Source organism: Mytilus edulis, chromosome 8 (genome assembly GCF_963676685.1).
Source record: "Mytilus edulis chromosome 8, xbMytEdul2.2, whole genome shotgun sequence".
Taxonomy (NCBI): Eukaryota; Metazoa; Mollusca; class Bivalvia; order Mytilida; family Mytilidae; genus Mytilus; species Mytilus edulis.
This window is the reverse complement of record NC_092351.1, coordinates 37,235,816-37,254,689: the sequence shown is the minus strand read 5'-3', so window position 1 is coordinate 37,254,689 and position 18,874 is coordinate 37,235,816. Positions and strand designations below refer to the sequence as shown.

General features: G+C 31.3%; 1 protein-coding gene across 9 annotated transcripts in view; it reads left to right on the top strand.

Annotated features, from left to right (window-relative positions):
- Window positions 1-18,874, top strand: part of LOC139486791 (E3 ubiquitin-protein ligase MYCBP2-like) — a 109,096-nt gene that overhangs the window by 8,919 nt on the left and 81,303 nt on the right. For 6 of the 9 annotated variants that reach the window (XM_071271755.1, XM_071271756.1, XM_071271758.1 and 3 more), the window contains exons 10-26: window positions 456-526; window positions 1,686-1,827; window positions 5,783-5,859; window positions 6,885-7,095; window positions 7,795-7,968; window positions 8,603-8,761; window positions 9,809-9,874; window positions 10,320-10,431; window positions 11,316-11,506; window positions 13,070-13,177; window positions 14,348-14,476; window positions 15,029-15,110; window positions 15,743-15,857; window positions 16,821-16,917; window positions 17,369-17,500; window positions 18,163-18,241; window positions 18,648-18,722. In XM_071271755.1, coding sequence (XP_071127856.1) covers window positions 456-526; window positions 1,686-1,827; window positions 5,783-5,859; window positions 6,885-7,095; window positions 7,795-7,968; window positions 8,603-8,761; window positions 9,809-9,874; window positions 10,320-10,431; window positions 11,316-11,506; window positions 13,070-13,177; window positions 14,348-14,476; window positions 15,029-15,110; window positions 15,743-15,857; window positions 16,821-16,917; window positions 17,369-17,500; window positions 18,163-18,241; window positions 18,648-18,722 — 2,020 coding nt within the window. The remainder of the gene's footprint in view (window positions 1-455; window positions 527-1,685; window positions 1,828-5,782; window positions 5,860-6,884; window positions 7,096-7,794; window positions 7,969-8,602; window positions 8,762-9,808; window positions 9,875-10,319; window positions 10,432-11,315; window positions 11,507-13,069; window positions 13,178-14,347; window positions 14,477-15,028; window positions 15,111-15,742; window positions 15,858-16,820; window positions 16,918-17,368; window positions 17,501-18,162; window positions 18,242-18,647; window positions 18,723-18,874) is intronic. The other 3 variants (XM_071271759.1, XM_071271760.1, XM_071271757.1) reach the window with 1 other exon arrangement.

Sequence of the window (18,874 nt, the reverse complement as noted above, 5' to 3'; positions counted from 1 at the left end):
AGGTTGTCCAATATGACTGATATTAAATTTATATTTACAATTTTCAGTCTAAAAACTACCATAGATGCTTTGGAAATTCATAAGACAACTGTCAATTTTTGAAAAATAGAAAATTTTCCAATCTTACATTATTTTGGGAATCAAAATTTTCCTTTATTATATATTACATGCAGTTGTTACAGAATAGACAGATTGAATCAGCAGCATGTCTTGTTAGAAGAAACTGATTTAAAATATTTTTCAGGGGCACGAAAAATATTTAATTGATAAATTATAGAATAATGCAAAACCTAAAGAAGCCAGGGATATATAGAAAAGGAGCACAGATCAAGTTCTTATTTTTATCTGTTGAAAAAAAAGAAAGAAAGACTAACATTACAAACTGTAAAAGACATTCACATATGATATAAAAAAAAAACACAATATTTAAAATTAATACCATTTTTTCTCCCTAGGTAAAGGTCATGGTCCTTGTGCCTTGTTCAGTGATGGAGATTACATAGGTCAGATAGCTTCAGCTAAAGATGTAAGTTGGTATTTACACTTGTCTCTAATAAGAAGATTACAAAAAAGCAATAATAGAAATACCCCAAAATACAGGATAGTAACAACACACCACTTTCACCACCAACAACTCTTCAAAAAAATAATTAATACATACAAACAACATATGGATTGTTTTCATATAATCCTTTCCCCAAGAGTATCAAATAAATAAGTAATTAAAAAAAAAAGAGGAAACTATTTTCAATTCTATAAAAAAAAAAATCAAAGAATTCAAAATACCACTAAAAGGCTTGTATTGTCTACGGTTTTTATTCTCCAAAATTGGCCCTGCCAGCAGGGGTGTGAACTATAGAGTACAATAAGCAAGAAATAAGAGCCAAAAATCAAATTTCCTGAGGTTTGTTATTGATATTGTAGAGGGCGCTCTTATCATTTTTCAAAAAATATTTATACCTCATCCATATTCATAAGTTATTATTATACAAATATAGCCTTTGTATGAGGTCGATACAAGGAGATATTGACCTGAAAGAAGTATATTGACTGAGGACGAAGTCCAAGGTCGATATTCTTCTTTGGGTCGATATATCCTGTATTGACCTCATACAAAGGCTATATATGTTATATTATTAATTTCTGACCTTACTTGTATAAAAATCGTCATTTAGGTTTGTTGGAATTTTATAGATATTACATTGTCTCCTTGACAATAACAACATATTAGTTGTTATTTCATTTACTCTTTTTTTTGGACATCTTATGTATTTGAAGATTTTTTTCGTCAAATAATCGATCACGTGTTCCAAACGTTAAACAATATCTTGAAATTCATTACATGACGTCACAAAGTATATTGGTTTTTAGATATTCTAAAAATAACCATGCAATATGCTTTTTGCAGGTCAATATGCGTTTTGCTATCCGCCGTTTTCTCTCTACCTTCGAAAATATCGTTTAACATGTGACTATCCCTAAACGAATCAAATTTGTTAAAATATACGAATTAATAATATTATTCAATATCAAATTAATATTAATAAATTTAAAATTTTCATATGAAACTGCCTTGAATAAAAGTCATAAAATTTAGCATAACCTTTCAAATTTTACATCTCACATACTTAATTCATGAATGAAAACACAGCACATTTAGTAACAAATATTTGCTTTTCCCACAGGATAGTTTTGTAGTAAGATTGTATAATCCATCAGTTTCTCCAATGTCAGTAGTTAGTGAGTTACCACTCAAATTGACCAGGAAATGTATGGATGTGTTTGGATCAGCTCAATATGATCCTGAAACAGAGAAAAGATCTATCAGTAAGAAATTTTATTATACCATGTGAAATTGTCATTTAAATACTGCTTCATTTTTCAGGGAAAAAAGGCATGCTTTTTACAATATACTGAAAAATAATAAAAATATTTGACCATTTCAATTTGTTTGCTGTCCTTTTTTGAGGGAGGACAAAATGTATTCCTAAATTAAACCATTATCAGTTTAACTCCCTTTGTTCTCTGAATAGTATGTGGATGTTTTAAGGATGTACTTAGGTGAGGTTTTGGAATTTGTGTCAAATGTTCGGACTCCTTGGTGTTTTTCCATACAATACAATGTAAAATATTTTGCCCCATAACACCCATTTATTTTTTCATATGAGACTTACAGCAGATTCCAATGAGTATGAAGCTAAATGTAGATTATTTGGTTAGCTTCCTTGCTAGCTCAACCATGAAATCATTATTAGGTAAGGTACACAAGCCTTTGGGTGGAGTCAATAGTTAAACAGAGAACCAATCAGAACAAGTGACAGAATATAAACATTGTAAAACTTGTTTTACAAGTCAGTTTAAAAATAAGTTTTCAATCTAAATTTAAAATTTATTGATAAGTATAAGATCATTTACAAGCATGTTGTAGGTGTGTTTGATTTGCCAATTTTATTTCAGTCAATTACTCTGTTCATTTATAAATCCAGTTATGTGTATGTATAAGGTTTATGACCTCTTCTGTAGCCTTTGAATTACGAATGTTTCATACTGCAATAATATAAAAACAGCAAAGATAATGAATAGTAGAGATTGGCCATTTTGTACATTTACAATGAGGAAACTTTGATCAAGCATTATTATTTGTAGTTTTATTGCATTTAAAAGTTAAACGGGATTTTGTGGCAAATAAACCAAGATTTTTTGTAGAAAATCCACAGATATTTTTGTTATAAAATTTTAAGCATAGATTACTCACTGGATTTTCTATGATGTGCTTGCGTTTATTGTTTACAAAAAGTCCTAGACAACCGTTAATGTAAATTAAAAAAATTCGTCTGAAGTCATGAAATTCGAGCGCACCCTAGAAGGTGTACTTGAATTGGTCCATATAGATATTTGTTTAAACCAATATCTAAATTTATAAACTTGTTTTAATGAAATCATTGCTAGAACTGCTAGATTCTGGATTTTCTTTCTTTTGTTTTGAGACCCAAATAATACCAATGCAAAATAAGGTAAAAGTCAAGGTCAGCCTTTACCCGCCATATTTATACCCCACGCAACGAAGTTGGGGAGGGTATAATGTTTTTGACCCATCCGTCCGTCCGTCAGTCCGTCTGTCAGTCAGTCCGTCCGTCCGTCAGTCCTGTTTCTTGTCATCGCAACTCCTCTCAAACCACACAACAGAATTTCACGAAACCTTTTCAGATAATAAGGACATACTCTGTAGTTGTGCATATCGACTGGAAATTGCGATTCAATTTTTTTTCTAGGAGTTATGCCCCTTTGAACTTATTTACTTTAATGTACTACTGCAACAGTTTGTCATCGCAACTCCTCTCAAACCACACAACAGAATTTCACGAAACCTTTTCAGATAATAAGGACATACTATGTAGTTGTGCATATCGATGGGAAATTGCGATTCAATTTTTTTTCTAGGAGTTACACCCCTTTGAACTTATTTACTTTAATGTACTACTGCAACAGTTTGTCATCGCAACTCCTCTCAAACCACACAACAGAGTTTCACGAAACCTTTTCAGATAATAAGGACATACTATGTAGTTGTGCATATCGACGGGAAATTGGGATTCAATTTTTATACGCCCGTCGTCTTTTAGACGGGACGTATTATGGTATACCGTTGTCCGTCTGTCCGTCTGTCCGTCCGTCCGTCCGTCCGTCCGTCCGTCGTCCACACTTCGGACAATAACTCAAAAACGCTTTCACCAATTTCCATGAAACTTAAGTGAATTGTTTATATCTATTGACGTAAGCTCCCTTTCGTTTTTTTTGAATTTCAGATTTTAAGTTTTGGATTTATGGGGCTTTATTCATAAAAAAGGGGGGATTTTCAACACTTCGGACAATAACTCAAAAAGGCTTTCACCAATGTCCATGAAACTTTGGTGAATTGTTTATATCTATTGATGTAAGCTCCCTTTCAATTTTGATAAATTTCAGATTTTAAGTTTTGGATTTATGGGGCTTTATTTATAAAAAAGGGGGGATTTTCAACACTTCGGACAATAACTCAAAAAGGCTTTCACCAATGTCCATGAAACTTTGGTGAATTGTTTATATCTATTGATGTAAGCTCCCTTTCAATTTTGATAAATTTCAGATTTTAAGTTTTGGATTTATGGGGCTTTATTCATAAAAAAAAGGGGGATTTTCAACACTTCGGACAATAACTCAAAAAGGCTTTCACCAATGTCCATGAAACTTTGGTGAATTGTTTATATCTATTGATGTAAGCTCCCTTTCAATTTTTATAAATTTCAGATTTTAAGTTTTGGATTTATGGGGCTTTATTCATAAAAAAAGGGGGATTTTCAACACTTCGGACAATAACTCAAAAAGGCTTTCACCAATGTCCATGAAACTTTGGTGAATTGTTTATATCTATTGATGTAAACTCCCTTTCAATTTTTATAAATTTCAAATTTTAAGTTTTGGATTTATGGGGCTATATTCATAAAAAAAAGGGGGATTTTCAACACTTCGGACAATAACTCAAAAAGGCTTTCACCAATGTCCATGAAACTTTGGTGAATTGTTTATATCTATTGATGTAAGCTCCCTTTCAATTTTTATAAATTTCAGATTTTACATTTCCGTGTTATGAATTTTTATGCTTAAAAAAGAGGGGGATTTTCCAATTTTGGGACAATAACTAACACTTTCACAAAATTTTATGCAACTTTGATAAATTGTTTATATATCTATTGACATAAGCTCCCTTTTCATTTTTATAAATTTTAGATTTTACGTTTTCTTAAGTAATGAATTTTTATACTTTAAAAAGGGGGAAACTTTTATGAAACTTTGGTGAATATATTAATGTAACATCCCTTTTGATTTGTATATATATTTCTAGTTGATCATATAAATTCATTTAAAGCATAAAAGACAAGTTAAAAGAGCAACGGGCGTATCATGCGCTAAAGCGCAGCCCTTTATTTTTTCTAGGAGTTACGCCCCTTTGAACTTATTTACTTTAATGTACTACTGCAACAGTTTGTCATCACAACTCCTCTCAAACCACACAACAGAATTTCATGAAACTTTGTAGATAATAAGGACATACTATGTAGATGTGCATGTCAACAGGAAATTACGGTTCAATTTTTTTTCTAGGAGTTATGCCCCTTTGAACTTATTTGCTTCAATGTACTTCTGCAACAGTTTGTTATCTCAACTCCTCTGAAAACACACAACAGAATTTCATGAAATTTTGTAGATAATAAGGACATACTATGTATATTGACAGGAAATTATTATTCAATATTTTTTCTTATACAATTTTTTTTTCTTATCTCCAATGACAATGTGGGGACGTGGGGTATGTGAGCGTGCTCACTAAGGTTCTTTAATTTAAATCTCAAATATCTCGAAAAGGAAGTCCATGACCTATCAATATTTTTAGCTTATCTTTATCCTTAATGGATGCTCTACCAGCATATAGTATCAATTTTAAATTCTTAATTTATTATTTTTCACCTTACCTCACCTAAGTTCATCCTTAAAGAATGTTATTACTCAGTTACTTTGAAAAACTTATCTCTGCTTAATGCCAAATATAGAAGTAATGATTATGTCAAGGAATCTTAAATTTACAGGACTTACGTATACATTTAGTTTTAGTTTAAACAGTATTTATTAATGAAAAATTACAAGATATATATTACAATGTTACATAAAGTTCAAATATGGAATTTTTGTTTTTGGAAAAACTTTGATAAATCTGTCTCTCTCATTTATGTTTTGATTTTTTCAGATACAGGTTTTGATGAAGATTCTGTGTTTATTGTATCAGGAAAAGAATTTGCCTTGGTTAGAACATCAGGAAACAAGGTATATGAACTGATTTGATATTGAAATGCATTTGTCAGGTGCAATAAAATAATTTAAGTGAGAAAATAACAGCATGATTTATGAAAAAGTGATGCTTTTTTACTTTAGAAAATTTAAGGTTTATTATAGCAATGATAAGTTGGTTAACAGATAACAGATGTATTTTATGTAGCTCAGTTGAGGAAAATGTACTAACTAATCTTTACAAATCAGAAACAGGACAAACGACTTTTAATGAAAAGTATTTAGAGTAGGGTGATCATTTTCGCCATATCTTTCCATGTTTTCTTCAGTTTATGTTCAGGTCTTTATGTTTTTGAAGTATACTGATATTTCTATATATGAAGACAACTTCAAATGCAAAATATTCTTAGCTTGAAAACGTGTTTGTTTTGAGTAAAATCATCTGAAAAGTTGGATTAAAGGATGTTTGAAATTTCCTAATTTTTTGTCAACGGGTGACACATATTCGCCGTTTATACATATCTATTTAAAACCAAATAACTGCAGCTTTTAACAATATTTATCAAATAAATTTCATTATAGACAAATAACAGACATTTGAAAAGTGTAAAAAACTGAAATTTAGGGCAATCAGTCAAAGAATTACTAAGGAATGCTTCTTTGAAATGTTTTTTTTTCATTCAGGAAAATGGCTGAAAATCGTTGTTCATTTTTGGTCCTTTGCCGTAAGTGCCGAAATTTAGTCTAATTTTCAAAAATAATCATATTTGTTATAAAAATATAATTAAACGGCATATTTCTTCCATTTCAACCATCCTTTGAAGTTTTTACACCTCAAAATCATAAAACGGCGAAATTGTGTCCACGGCAAATATGAGCGCCCCACTCTACCATAATTGAGTATTGAAGCTTTTCTTAAAGACCAAAAGACGGGGTAAGAGACCAGAGGGACAGTCAAACAAGTACCAATATGACATTCTTGAAAATTTATAAATTTATGTAGATTTTGATAAATGTCATTCTTATAATGCTATTAAATGTATGATGACTCAATATTTTAGGTACTATACACAGGAAGATCTCAAGCTTTAGGAATCAAGCAGGGAGGACCTTCCCAAGGGAAATGGGGAGAGCTTCCTATTACTAAGTCACCAAAGATTGTACAGATTTCTACTGGTCACGAGGGTCAACATGCATTATTAGTGTCGGAAGATGGCAGTTTGTTCTTTGTTGGTACTCCTAAAAGAGGAGAAGATGGAGATGCTAGCTCTTGTAAGGCATTGGAAAAATATTTATTATTTAGTTAAATGTTTCGATATTTATGATTTGAATGCTACTGATAATTCATCTCTTTTGTTTGATATCAAATTTTGTGGTTTCACTATTATTTCTAGTGTACCTCATTTCCTCTTTTAAGGATGTTTGCTTGTCAAGTTTTGGAATTTTTGTCAGATTTTCGAAATCCTCTGGTTTTATCCATCTGAAAAAAATTTGCCCATTGACCTCTATTTTTCTTTTTATAAATCTTTCACATGTATAATTAAAAGCCATCTGTAAAAGTCTTATAAATCTTTGTTTTTTTTTAATAGTTTTTGAGAACTTAAACTTGTCAATGATAAAGCTATGAAAAATCAAGAGAGAACATTTTCCTGCATAAAGTTCAAAGGCTAATATCTCAAAAACAAGCACATAGACCTATATTTTACTTTGCTCTTTTGGTTCCTTTATTAAACCCCTATCAATATATACTTGTGTTATAAAAAGCTTGTTATTTTGAAACTGAGTAGCGAACTTCCTTAATTATTTTCTTCTATTAAAAGAACAATAAAATGTATTTAGTCAAGTATTTGAATTTTGAAAAAATTAAGGAAACAAAATAGGAATTTTCCTACTAGTAGATAAAAAAGAAACGTTCATATTCAGTTCTGATTTATTTACATTCATTAAACTATCGCTGTTATCTTTTTACAGCTAAGGCTAGGAGACAACCTAAAGCTATGAAACCGAAAAAGATAATCCGGATGGAGTCTATGTCAAAGCATGTGGTATATACAGCATGTAATAATGGGAGTAGTGGTATATTGACTAAAGAAGGAGAAGTCTATATTTTTGGAAAAGATACAACACATTGCGACCATGCCACAGGTAATTTTGAGGACATAATTTATTTACAAGGGGAGGAATATTGTACATTGTAAAATACAAACATGCATTTATGTTTTATGAGTAGGTCTTTAATCTGTTCCTTCAAACAAAAATCTCCTCAAAACAAAATATATATATTAAAAACGAAAGTGAACCAACGCCTGGTGAATCTGTAGTACGGTAGAGTCCCTAAAGTGGATACCTCTGATATGCAGGGTCGTTATGATAAAGAACATAAAATATAAGACTCTCTACAAAATATAAATATGTTAAAAACAAAACCTTATAACATTCATCATGAGTTATCACATAATCTAAATTATTCATTGTTTGTTTCATTTGTACAATAATCATTGTGATTGCTGAAATTACTTTATTAAAACTAAACAATTTGAGAAAACTAACCTTGCAAAATTGAACCATTAATAAATAAAACTATGTAACTGTTACTTTATATATGGAATAGAGAAAGCTAGAAGAAATTAAACATTTATACGTTTTGCCTTTCAAAATGTTTTGATATGAATGTGCATTTAAACAAATGGAATACAGTTGGTTAAGATTTATTTAAGTCTTTTATTTTTCAATTTTCTTTCAATCAAAGATATTGGCTTTATATAAATATTTATTAAAGGTCAAGTAACAGATTTGAAAGACACAGTAGCTACACAAATAGCTTTAGGAAAGGCCCATGCAGTAGTACTGACAGATAGAGGACAGGTGTATACATTTGGTATCAACAATAAAGGCCAGTGTGGTAGAGACTTCTTACCAGGAGGAGCTGTTAAAGAAGGTAAATCTAACAACAATCATCTGTAAATTGCTATTATACCCAATTTTTTTGGCTATACTGGTTTATCTCTGTCCACCTTTTCTACATCACCCTGTCTTTAACACATTTTTGTTGCATATTTCTAACCAACTCCCAAGTCATAGATATTTACCTGCGTCACCAAAGACAGAAGCAGGTCTAGTTACTTCTTGACTCAGTTTGTTGGTCTGTCCATGGAAGTTATATTTTAAAAATAATTAGCAAGAACAATACATTTTTAGTGGTTTCGAATTCACACTTATAATCTCAATGTTTATATTTAGGAAAATGACTCATAAGATATTTAATATTTGAAACAAAATACACAAACATTACACGTATTGCACACATATATAAATGTATAAATGAATGATCAAAGCCATGTTAATTAACTTTGTCTTTCTACTCCTTGGTATCAAATACCACTAAAGGTTATAATAGGCTATTTGCCAATTCCTGTAATTGACCCTGTGTTAGTAATCCATTTTTTAGTTGTCTCCCTTATGAGGGACATTAATTTTTATTTACAATGGAGAGCTAGCAGAAAGAGCAAATTTACCTGTGCGTTATGTGAGTTATCTTTAAGGTTTTCAAATCTTTTAACCACATTTATTTGTTGTTAAGCTAAATACTTATGACATCTGAAATTATTTTTCATGAAAAATAAGTTAAACCGCCGATACATCACTTTCAATTCATCATGCTTTGCATTGGCAAAATCTAATTTTGTCTGGTTTGGAACCAGTCTACGATTGACAAAGGGAAGTAATTTGTTTAAAAAGTGATTAATAACAGAATCAAATCGGTAATTGGCAAACGGACTATTGTCCTTGGTTTTATTGCAAAAGTAGCCTGAGTACCTTGTAAAAAAAAACCTGACAATCCATGTCCATTAAGATAGGAGTTAGAAATACGACACCATCCAAGCAATGTTGAAACTCACAATCTTAGAATGACAGGCTAATGATCACTGTAGATAAACGAATTAATTATATATGAATTGACAAATAAAACTTTTATATTTTGTAGCTAATAATGTAACCATGGCAGAGGAAGAAGAAGAAACAGAGGTAGAAGATGGCATATGTCCTGATGGTATGTAAAAAAAAATGTTTCATTTTCAGAAATTGAAAAAAACAAGTGATATTATAATGTTTAGAAAACCTTTCTCAAACAAACTTTAGACCAACAATTTAGAAGGCCAAACATATAACATGGTTGATTGCTTCAAAAGCCAAATTGACCTTAATAGAAGTAATTTATAAAAGCATAGGTAATATTTGTGAATTTCCATTTTTTTGGTCAAATTTGCTACCTCATTGGACTATATAAACAGTTGTTCTTATTGTTAACAAAGTGGAAGAACCGTTTTCTCTAATAATTTAATAGAAAATCCTAAGTTCAATGATCCGAATATGGTGGGAAAAAATAAGAGACAAATTTGATCAATGTGTGGTTTATAAATTTACCATAGTTGTTATGACAGGTTTAAATGCTAAAGAATTATAGAAACTGTTTATGCAATTGCTGTCTTCTATAGGTAAACATAAATGGAAGAGAGACCAGTGCATGGTTTGTACTGTATGTGGGGAGTGTACTGGTTACAGTCTGAACTGCTGCAACAGTGGAGATAAGGAAAGACAATCTGCAATGTAAGTACCAGCCGACTTAAGAATATCACTTGATTTGTGGGCATCATTCACTTTTATGACCAATTACGATTTTGGATAAGGTTGCCAGTATAGTTTTTGAGGATTGATCAAAACAACTTATGTTTGAAAATAATGTTTATAACTCTTTGTTATAATTTTTGTTCAAGAAAGAAAATTACATTTATGAGTATGACACTCCAATCAATTCAAGCAGGCCGTCACTACTTGTATTGTTGGTTGTCTTTCAACAATTTTGAAACAGAAGACTGAATTCAAAAATTTACTGAACATGTTAAATGCAGATAAAATAAAATGTCTAATATTGATGTACTGAGAATTGGTTATTATCCATTGATATCAATTTCCTTTGATTTCATTGGTAAAAACGAACCACAAATGTAAAAGATCATAGAAGTATAAATTTTCTAAAAGTTTCTTCACAGACTCTGACAAAAGCTGAAAATCAAATGTCTGCAAAAATACAATTATTTTTATCAATCCACGAAATTGATACCTATGAAAATAAATGAAACTATAGTAATACAATAATATACATAAACTGCGTCGGATAGAAATCGACCTAATCCAAATGAATATCAATACATCTGTTAATCTATTTTGGGTTGAAAAAATCTCTACAGAATGTTTGTAACTGCTTGAAATTTAGTTGTTATAAGATCCTTACGAAACAGATGAATAACCATCTTTATTTTGTAGTTGAATGTTCCAAAATCAATAGTATTCCTATAAATGTTAATGTATACATGTAATTTCATAAGGTCTATTTCTATCCGAGGCAGCTCACACAAAGCTTTGTTCGATTTAAATTCTATTAGAATAAGTATAACTTTTGGTAATGACTTTTATACACATTCATCTTTCAGGCTTTGTGGGTGTGGTGCAGGTGAATCAGGATGTTCAGAATGTGGTATCTGTAGAACATGTGCAGGGGAACAGGTGTTAGAAATGGAGGATCATGGGAAACAACTAGAATTGTTGGCTCGTCATAAAGATTATCTACCTTTTGATGTAGAACAGTTACTTGGTGGAAATGAAAAACGTAAGGGTTTTATAGGTAATTGATATAAGTCTTAGATGTAGAAAGGGGAAAATAGTAGTGTTGTCCGGTTAATCGGTCGAACGACCGAATACCGAATACCAAAAACGCTAACCGTTTAACCGGACTTTTTTTTCAATTTCGATAGATTTGATATAAATTTGTGTTAAAAATCAAATCATTAAATAGTTGTTTTATTTAAAAATGGTGGTAATTAGTTTGACAGACCAATTGTCCAGTATATTGATTGCTGTTGTTAATCCTAAAAACATAAATTAATTAGAGTTTGGGGCAGGATCTTTAAGAAACATAATTAGTAAACATGTTTTTTTAACAGTAACTTTAAATCAGTAATGAGATTTAATTTTACTAATTACTTCATTATTTCGTTTTCGATCTAATATTGTGTAAACCTACATTTAAGTGTACAACCTCCGTAGTGCAAGGGTTAGTCTTGCGTTGAATTCAAAAATTGTGAAATGCAAACCAATGTGAATGTACTCAATGTATACGTACGAGTAACATGCTTAAAGAAAAAAGCAAACACAGTGAAGAAACAGGTCGTACAGCATGTACAATGACCTATAGTTGTTAATTTCTGTGTCATTTTGGTCTCTTGTGAAGAATTGTCTCATTGGCAATCATACCACATCTTCTTTTTTTATAATTAATCATTTCAAATTGAAACACACCCCATAATTTTCGGACACAACAAGAGAAAAGGAAAGAATAATCAGTTTCAGACATATGACATATTCAATTCTACGAGATTAAGATTTTTTTTTGGATTTTTTAATCTGAAGTTGGTACAAACGCTATAGTTGATACGGTGTATTTGATTATTAAAAGTCAAACTTCGCCAGGAATCCTCACAGACAAGCCTTATAATGCTAAGGAAAAACTTCAATTCTAAAAGCGTATTTATGACTTGCTGTCGAATTGACACTCATACCACATCTTATATCTATGTGTAGGGTTCCATTGATAAGGCTTTCAAACACCAACTTAAATTACCGGTTAACCGGTTAATCGGTCGAACGATTATCCGAGTAACTGGTTAGGCAAAAGCGTACGATTTGACAACACTAGAAAATAGTCATTTTTATTCTAGTATAACTTAGCAAAAAATTTTGTATTATTTTTTCACATTTGTTCTTGATTTTTGTTACTTACAATAGCATTAGTTTTGGGATAAACAATGCATGTGTTTTGGCAAACTTTAGGTAGTTAAAACTTGAAAAATCTGCCTTAATTCTCAGATTTGGCTAATATGATAACACATGAAAAGATAAACGTGCTATTGTTATCATCTGTATTCTTTTGTTACTGACAAAGTTTGTATAAAGGCAATTAAGATTGAATTAATTTCAGTATACTTCCATATAGTTCATTAATCTCTAAATGGGTATAGATTTGGGACTTCAGTCTTTTTCATAGATATAGGAAGATGTGGTATGAGTGCCAATGACACAACTCTCCATCCAAGTAACAATTTATAAAAGTAAACCATTATGTGCATTTAATCATGCATTGTATAGTCCTTTTCTTGACTAATAGTTTTCTGATTTTTTTGACATACAGTGAACCATGTACCAGATCTGCCTGACAGTCCTTTGGCTCAGTTCTTTAAACGACTCCTTTCCAAAAAAGAACCCAAGAAGAAAGATGCTGCCAAAAATCAACCTAAAGGTAACCTATTAGTTTCACCTGTGAATCAAGTAAAAAGAAATGTACATTTCAAAGAATTATTGTTGAGCCTTCGACTTTTGTCGAAAAAGCGAGACATAGCGATCCTACATTCCATCAGCAGTGTCCACAAATATTCACTCTGTTGTTAAAGTTTTTGAAATTTTAATTACTTTCTTAAAATATCCTAGATTTCTACCAAACTTGGACAGAAGCTTGTTTATGGTCATAAGATAGTATCCAGAAGTAAATTAAAAAAAAAAAAATCCACTTCTTCCGTATTTTACTTATAAATGGACTTTCTGCAGGAAACATAACATTCACTCTGTGGTTAAAGTTTTTAAAGTTTTAATAACTTTCTTAAACTATCCTGGAATTCTACCAAACTTGGACAGAAGCTTATTTCAATCAAAAGACAAGAGAAGTATCAAGAGAAATATTATTATTTTTTTCCGTACTCATTTTTGTTGAGTCTGTGATTAACAGCAAAAGTAGGCGAGACACTAGGTTCTGCAGAACCCTTACAAATTTTGAGTTTTAGTCTTTATGAAGACTGTTTTATCACAACTTTTTGCTTTTGCAGATCATGATTTATAGCATACCTTTAATGAAATATCTGTGATTTAAAAGTTATTCACAACTGGTTAGGCAATAGTCCATTTGAATATGAACAGTATTTTTATTAAATTTTTTATTTTGATAATAAAAATGAGGAGATATGATGTGAATCACAGTCTTAATACAAGTGGTATAGCGAGTTATTTTTCGCAGGTTGAAAATTTCACTTATTGTCGAAATAGAACAAAATCGTGAAAATAACTTCCACCAATTTTAAAGTATGCGTGCAAAGGTATTGATAAAAAGCGCCAAAATAATAAACGCCAAAATATTTCGCAAACCTTTTTTAAATGAAAATCGTGAAATTTTACACCCGCCAAAATAACCTGCTATACGTTATTAAGCATTTATAGGCAACTGTCTGGCCGTCAACAATGAAAAAAACAACATACCGTATAGTTCTCCATAAAAGTTTTGATTAAGCTCAAGGAAGAAAACATAATTAATGACTGTTTGTTCACTTCCTGTTTATGATTTGTATCTTTTGGTTTGCTGTCTCGACACATATCCATGTCTACTTTAGTCCTTATGACAATGTTTGCTTTTTATTTACAGCAGCTGAACCTCAAGGAAATGACCCAGAAGGGGACTATAACAAAGTAGTCAGTCTGCCCCCACAAGAAATCTGTATTGGTACTGGGGAGATCACTGTTACACAGATATCTTGTGGACAACATCATACAGGTATTCTTACAATGTCCTTTTCCCTGTCTTGATACATGTATAATTAAAACATTTCTGCATTTGTCCTAGAAGAGGAACCTTCTATGCAGATATTTGTAATCAGCTGTAATCTTATACATATTGCAATATATCAGTGGCGGATCCAGGGGGGGGGTTCCGGGGGTGCGCACCCCCCCTTTATTTTTGCCGATCAATGCATTTGTATCGGGACATATGTTTTGCACCCCCCCCTTTGCCCTGGGTGCCCTGGGTTAGCACCCCCCTTTCGAAATTCCTGCATCCGCCCCTGTATATTTACATGTAATCAATAATCCTGTTTTTTCGAACATACATTACAAGTCATCCTAATTATTTCTAGTTGAAGGGTTTAATTTTACACTTAGATTTGTGAATATCAGTGGCTCTGGACAAAATTTGATTTTCGTTTATTATGATTACTGTTAATACATTGAGAAGGTTCTGGGCGTGCTCAATAAATTTTCTTTTTTTCGTTGAAATAAATTGAAAAAACCTTTCTATCACAGACATAGTATTTTTGTTATTTATTTACAGTTGCACTGTTGCAGAATGGAGAGGTTTATGTGTTTGGTAATAATAACCATGGTCAGCTTGGGCAAGGAGATACAACCATAAGGTACATTTGTTTGTTAAATGCTACATATAAGGAAAATAATACCATGACTGAATGTAGAAAAAAATTATTCAAAATATAGAAAAACGCAAAGGCACTTATATATCAACATTATAAGGGCATGTCTCTGTTATTTTCAAAAAAAAAAGAAAGAAATACATGATTTAATGATTTTTATTTGTTTGGCAAAGATGTTTGCAGTTTATTGCCATTGAGTCTTGGATCTCTTTTTAACATATTTATGTGTTATTAGACATAACTGTAATTTGCATTTGCTGGAAAGAACTATATGCTTGCAATATTTAAATACTTAAATGGTAATCTTGAAATATTTAATCTTTAATAATTTGTTATGTTGGGAATTATTAAAATATAACGCTAGCAAATATAAAAAAAAATACCATTTCCTAACACAATCCTGAAATAGATAAAGAAAATACTTGCTTGTGATCAATTGAAAGCTTGTAATGTATGAATGTTTGAGCATTTGCAAAATTGACAATTTTATATTTATTAATGTCATCAATCAGTGTCTACATTACTCAAATATTGATAATAGTGTACTGTATATTTGTAAATACATGAAACACAAAGAAAAATTGACACAACTTAGTATCATTTGTTATATTTGACAGAGGGGCACCAGTTAAGGTAGAGCTACCTATGGGAGCTACACAAGTAGCAGCAGGAGCACAGCATACAGTTGCTCTTTTGTCCAATGGTCAAGTCTATACATTTGGTAACCATAAGGTATGTATGGATTAGTTAGGGCCCCGCCAAAGGCGGGTCCCCTATAGTGATCAGTCTGTCCGTCCGTCCGTCCGTCTGTCCGTCCGTCCGTCCGTAACACTTTGTGTCCGCTCCATATTTAGAGAACCATTATGATTTCATACTTTATACTTTACAGGTTTATTAACCGCTACCAGAGGGTGTGTCATGATGTATGTACAACTTCCTAGGTCAAAGGTCAAGGTCAAAAAACTTGGTTTCAGTTGAGAACCCTGTGTCCTGTGGTGAAGATCGTGTCCGCTCTATATCTTGAGAACCGTTATGATTTCAAAGTTTATACTTGACATATATATAAACCAACACCAAAGGGTGTGTCATAATTTATGTGCAAATTCCTAGGTCAAAGGTCAAGGTCAAAAACTTTGGTTTCAGTTGACAACCCCATGTCCTATGGTAAAGATCGTGTCCGCTCTATATCTTGAGAACCGTTATCATTTCAAAGTTTATACTTGACATGTTTATAAACCAACACCAAAGGGTGTGTCATAATTTATTTACAACTTCCTAGGTCAAAGGTCAAGGTCAAAAACTTTGATTTCAGTTGACAAACCCATGTCCTATGGTAAAGATACAATTTTTTAATGCACATTATTCACAGCAGGGCCCACAGAGATGGCTCCCATCTCAATGATATCTAGTTCAAATACTTTAAAAGAAGATTTAAAGAATAAATTTTGTATTGTAAGATTGAAGTCCTAATTTCCAATACTTTTCTGTAGATATATTTGGCATGATTGGCTGACTACTGAAAAATCTTTGAAAAAAAATAATGATATTTTATACTGTCACTACATATGTAATACAATTTTTTTTCTTCAGAATTTTCAGATCATTTGAATTTTAATATCAACCGAGATGTTAGATTCATGACAGTCATGACATTCCTCTTTCATCATTATGAATGTGATACGTTTTCTATTTTAGTCTGGAGCATTAGGAAGAATAGGTCATGATGAAGCCGGAGGGGTTAAGAATAAAAAAACATCATGGTATGCATTACCAGGCCCCATACCAGGCATTGGTAAGTGTTGATTTTATTACCAAAAATCATCACATGTGGCAAGGGCAAGGCCATTTATGTGGAATTTTTATTTGATAACCTTATTGACTAAAAAATGGCAAGATGAGAAGATGAAGGAAATGAAAAAAAATAAACAAGACACGACTCAATGAGTTTGTTTTGTACAAATGGCATTCAAACCTTTACAAATTTGTATTTTGCTATAATTGAAAGTCTATCAATCAGATATAACTACAGAGGCCCAAAAAGACAACTTTTGAATGACTAAAAGTTCTATTAGGATGTTGAACTTAGACTAAATGTAGCATAAAAATTTAAATTATCTGCATTTTCCCTCACAGTACATTGATTGTGAAATTTATATTGTGCAGTATTATAGGATAAAAAAAATGCTTAAGGATAAAACTCTAATGTTAAAGTGACTTAAAAAATAATTTTGTATGTCCTACAGGAGCTAGATATGGTAGAAGAGCTACATGGATTGGAGCAAGTGGTGACCAGACATTTATGAGAATTGATGAGTCCCTGATTAATGCTCATATACTGGCTGCTTCCAAAGTCTTTGCCAATCAAACTAGTATTGGTAAGAATTGAAACAATAATAGATCATTTTGTTTTCTCTCTACAAATTTGTATTTACTTCATACTAAATAAGTTGGTTTGGCAGAAAACCAAAGTATGTAAACGGCTAAAATGTATCCTTAGTAATAATTACATTATCCCTTTCCTCCATGGATACATTTTTTTTTAAATACTTGATTCGCATAGGATTTTCTCAATAAAAAAAAATCATCAGGTTTGAAGTATTAATGCATTACCAAAAACAAATATTTCATCAATGAAATTTAAGTCATAGATTCTCATGAATATCCTTTTTATATTAGATACAAATTTTATTAAGTCTGATCAAGTGAAAAGTATCAAATGAGGCACTACACATGCGTCATTATGGAGGAAAGGGTTAAAGTTATAAGCTTGGCTGATGTAAAGCACCCAGATTTCCCCAAGATCCTTTTACTTTTGGAGAGTATAATATAAATGTTCGCTTTGAACTCAATAGTTAAAAATTTCATCACTTTTATTTACTCAAGGCTATCGGAATTTTGGAATAAATATTATTTTACATCGATCAACTTCCTGTTTGCTGAATATTAAAAGCTGTTTTACTTTGGTTTTAGTTAATTTATTAATTTGTTAAAAAAGTTTGAATTATAATATTTCATTTGATTTATATTACTTCGCCAGGTCTGATACCAACTGGAGAAGAGAATAGAGCTGTTATGAAATGTCTGATGATCAACAAAGTGGATGGCAGCTGTAGAAGGTAAGTCTTATGTCTGGTTTTTGGGTACAGTCAATATTGACTTCAAAAGGTTAGAATTATAAGGTTCACTACAAAATTTGAAGGAAAAAGGTTTCAAAGGGTTGCGTCACAGCTAATTTGAAAGAAAACTGTTATAAATTTTGCAGAGTTTTGCCAAAAGTCAAGATTTTACAAAATTCATCTCTATGTCGTCACAAATATATCACTTATGATGCAATTGTTGAAAAGATTTGTTACCTGCAAAAGTATTGGACATTTTAGCAAAAGTAAATTTTTACATCATTTTCGCAGTGACAAAACCCCAGATTTTTATGGCCAAAATAATGATCAGTGAGCCAACTCCTTTGTATCTTGTATATCAATCTAAAAATTGTTTGGCTAAAAAGTCTCACTCATTTTATTTCAGTTTTGGAGGCATTGACCAGATAGATCTTTCTAAACAAGCTGTATGTCTAGATCCTGTGTATGATGTTTTATGGAGGCAAGTTATTTATAGATGCACATTAATAAAGATTGGATAGTAAAAGTCAAGTAGATTTGACAATCTTATTACAATTTATAAATGGATAATTAAAAATATATAATATTTTTGAACAACAGATGCATATCACAAAATCAAACATTTTTGGTTCA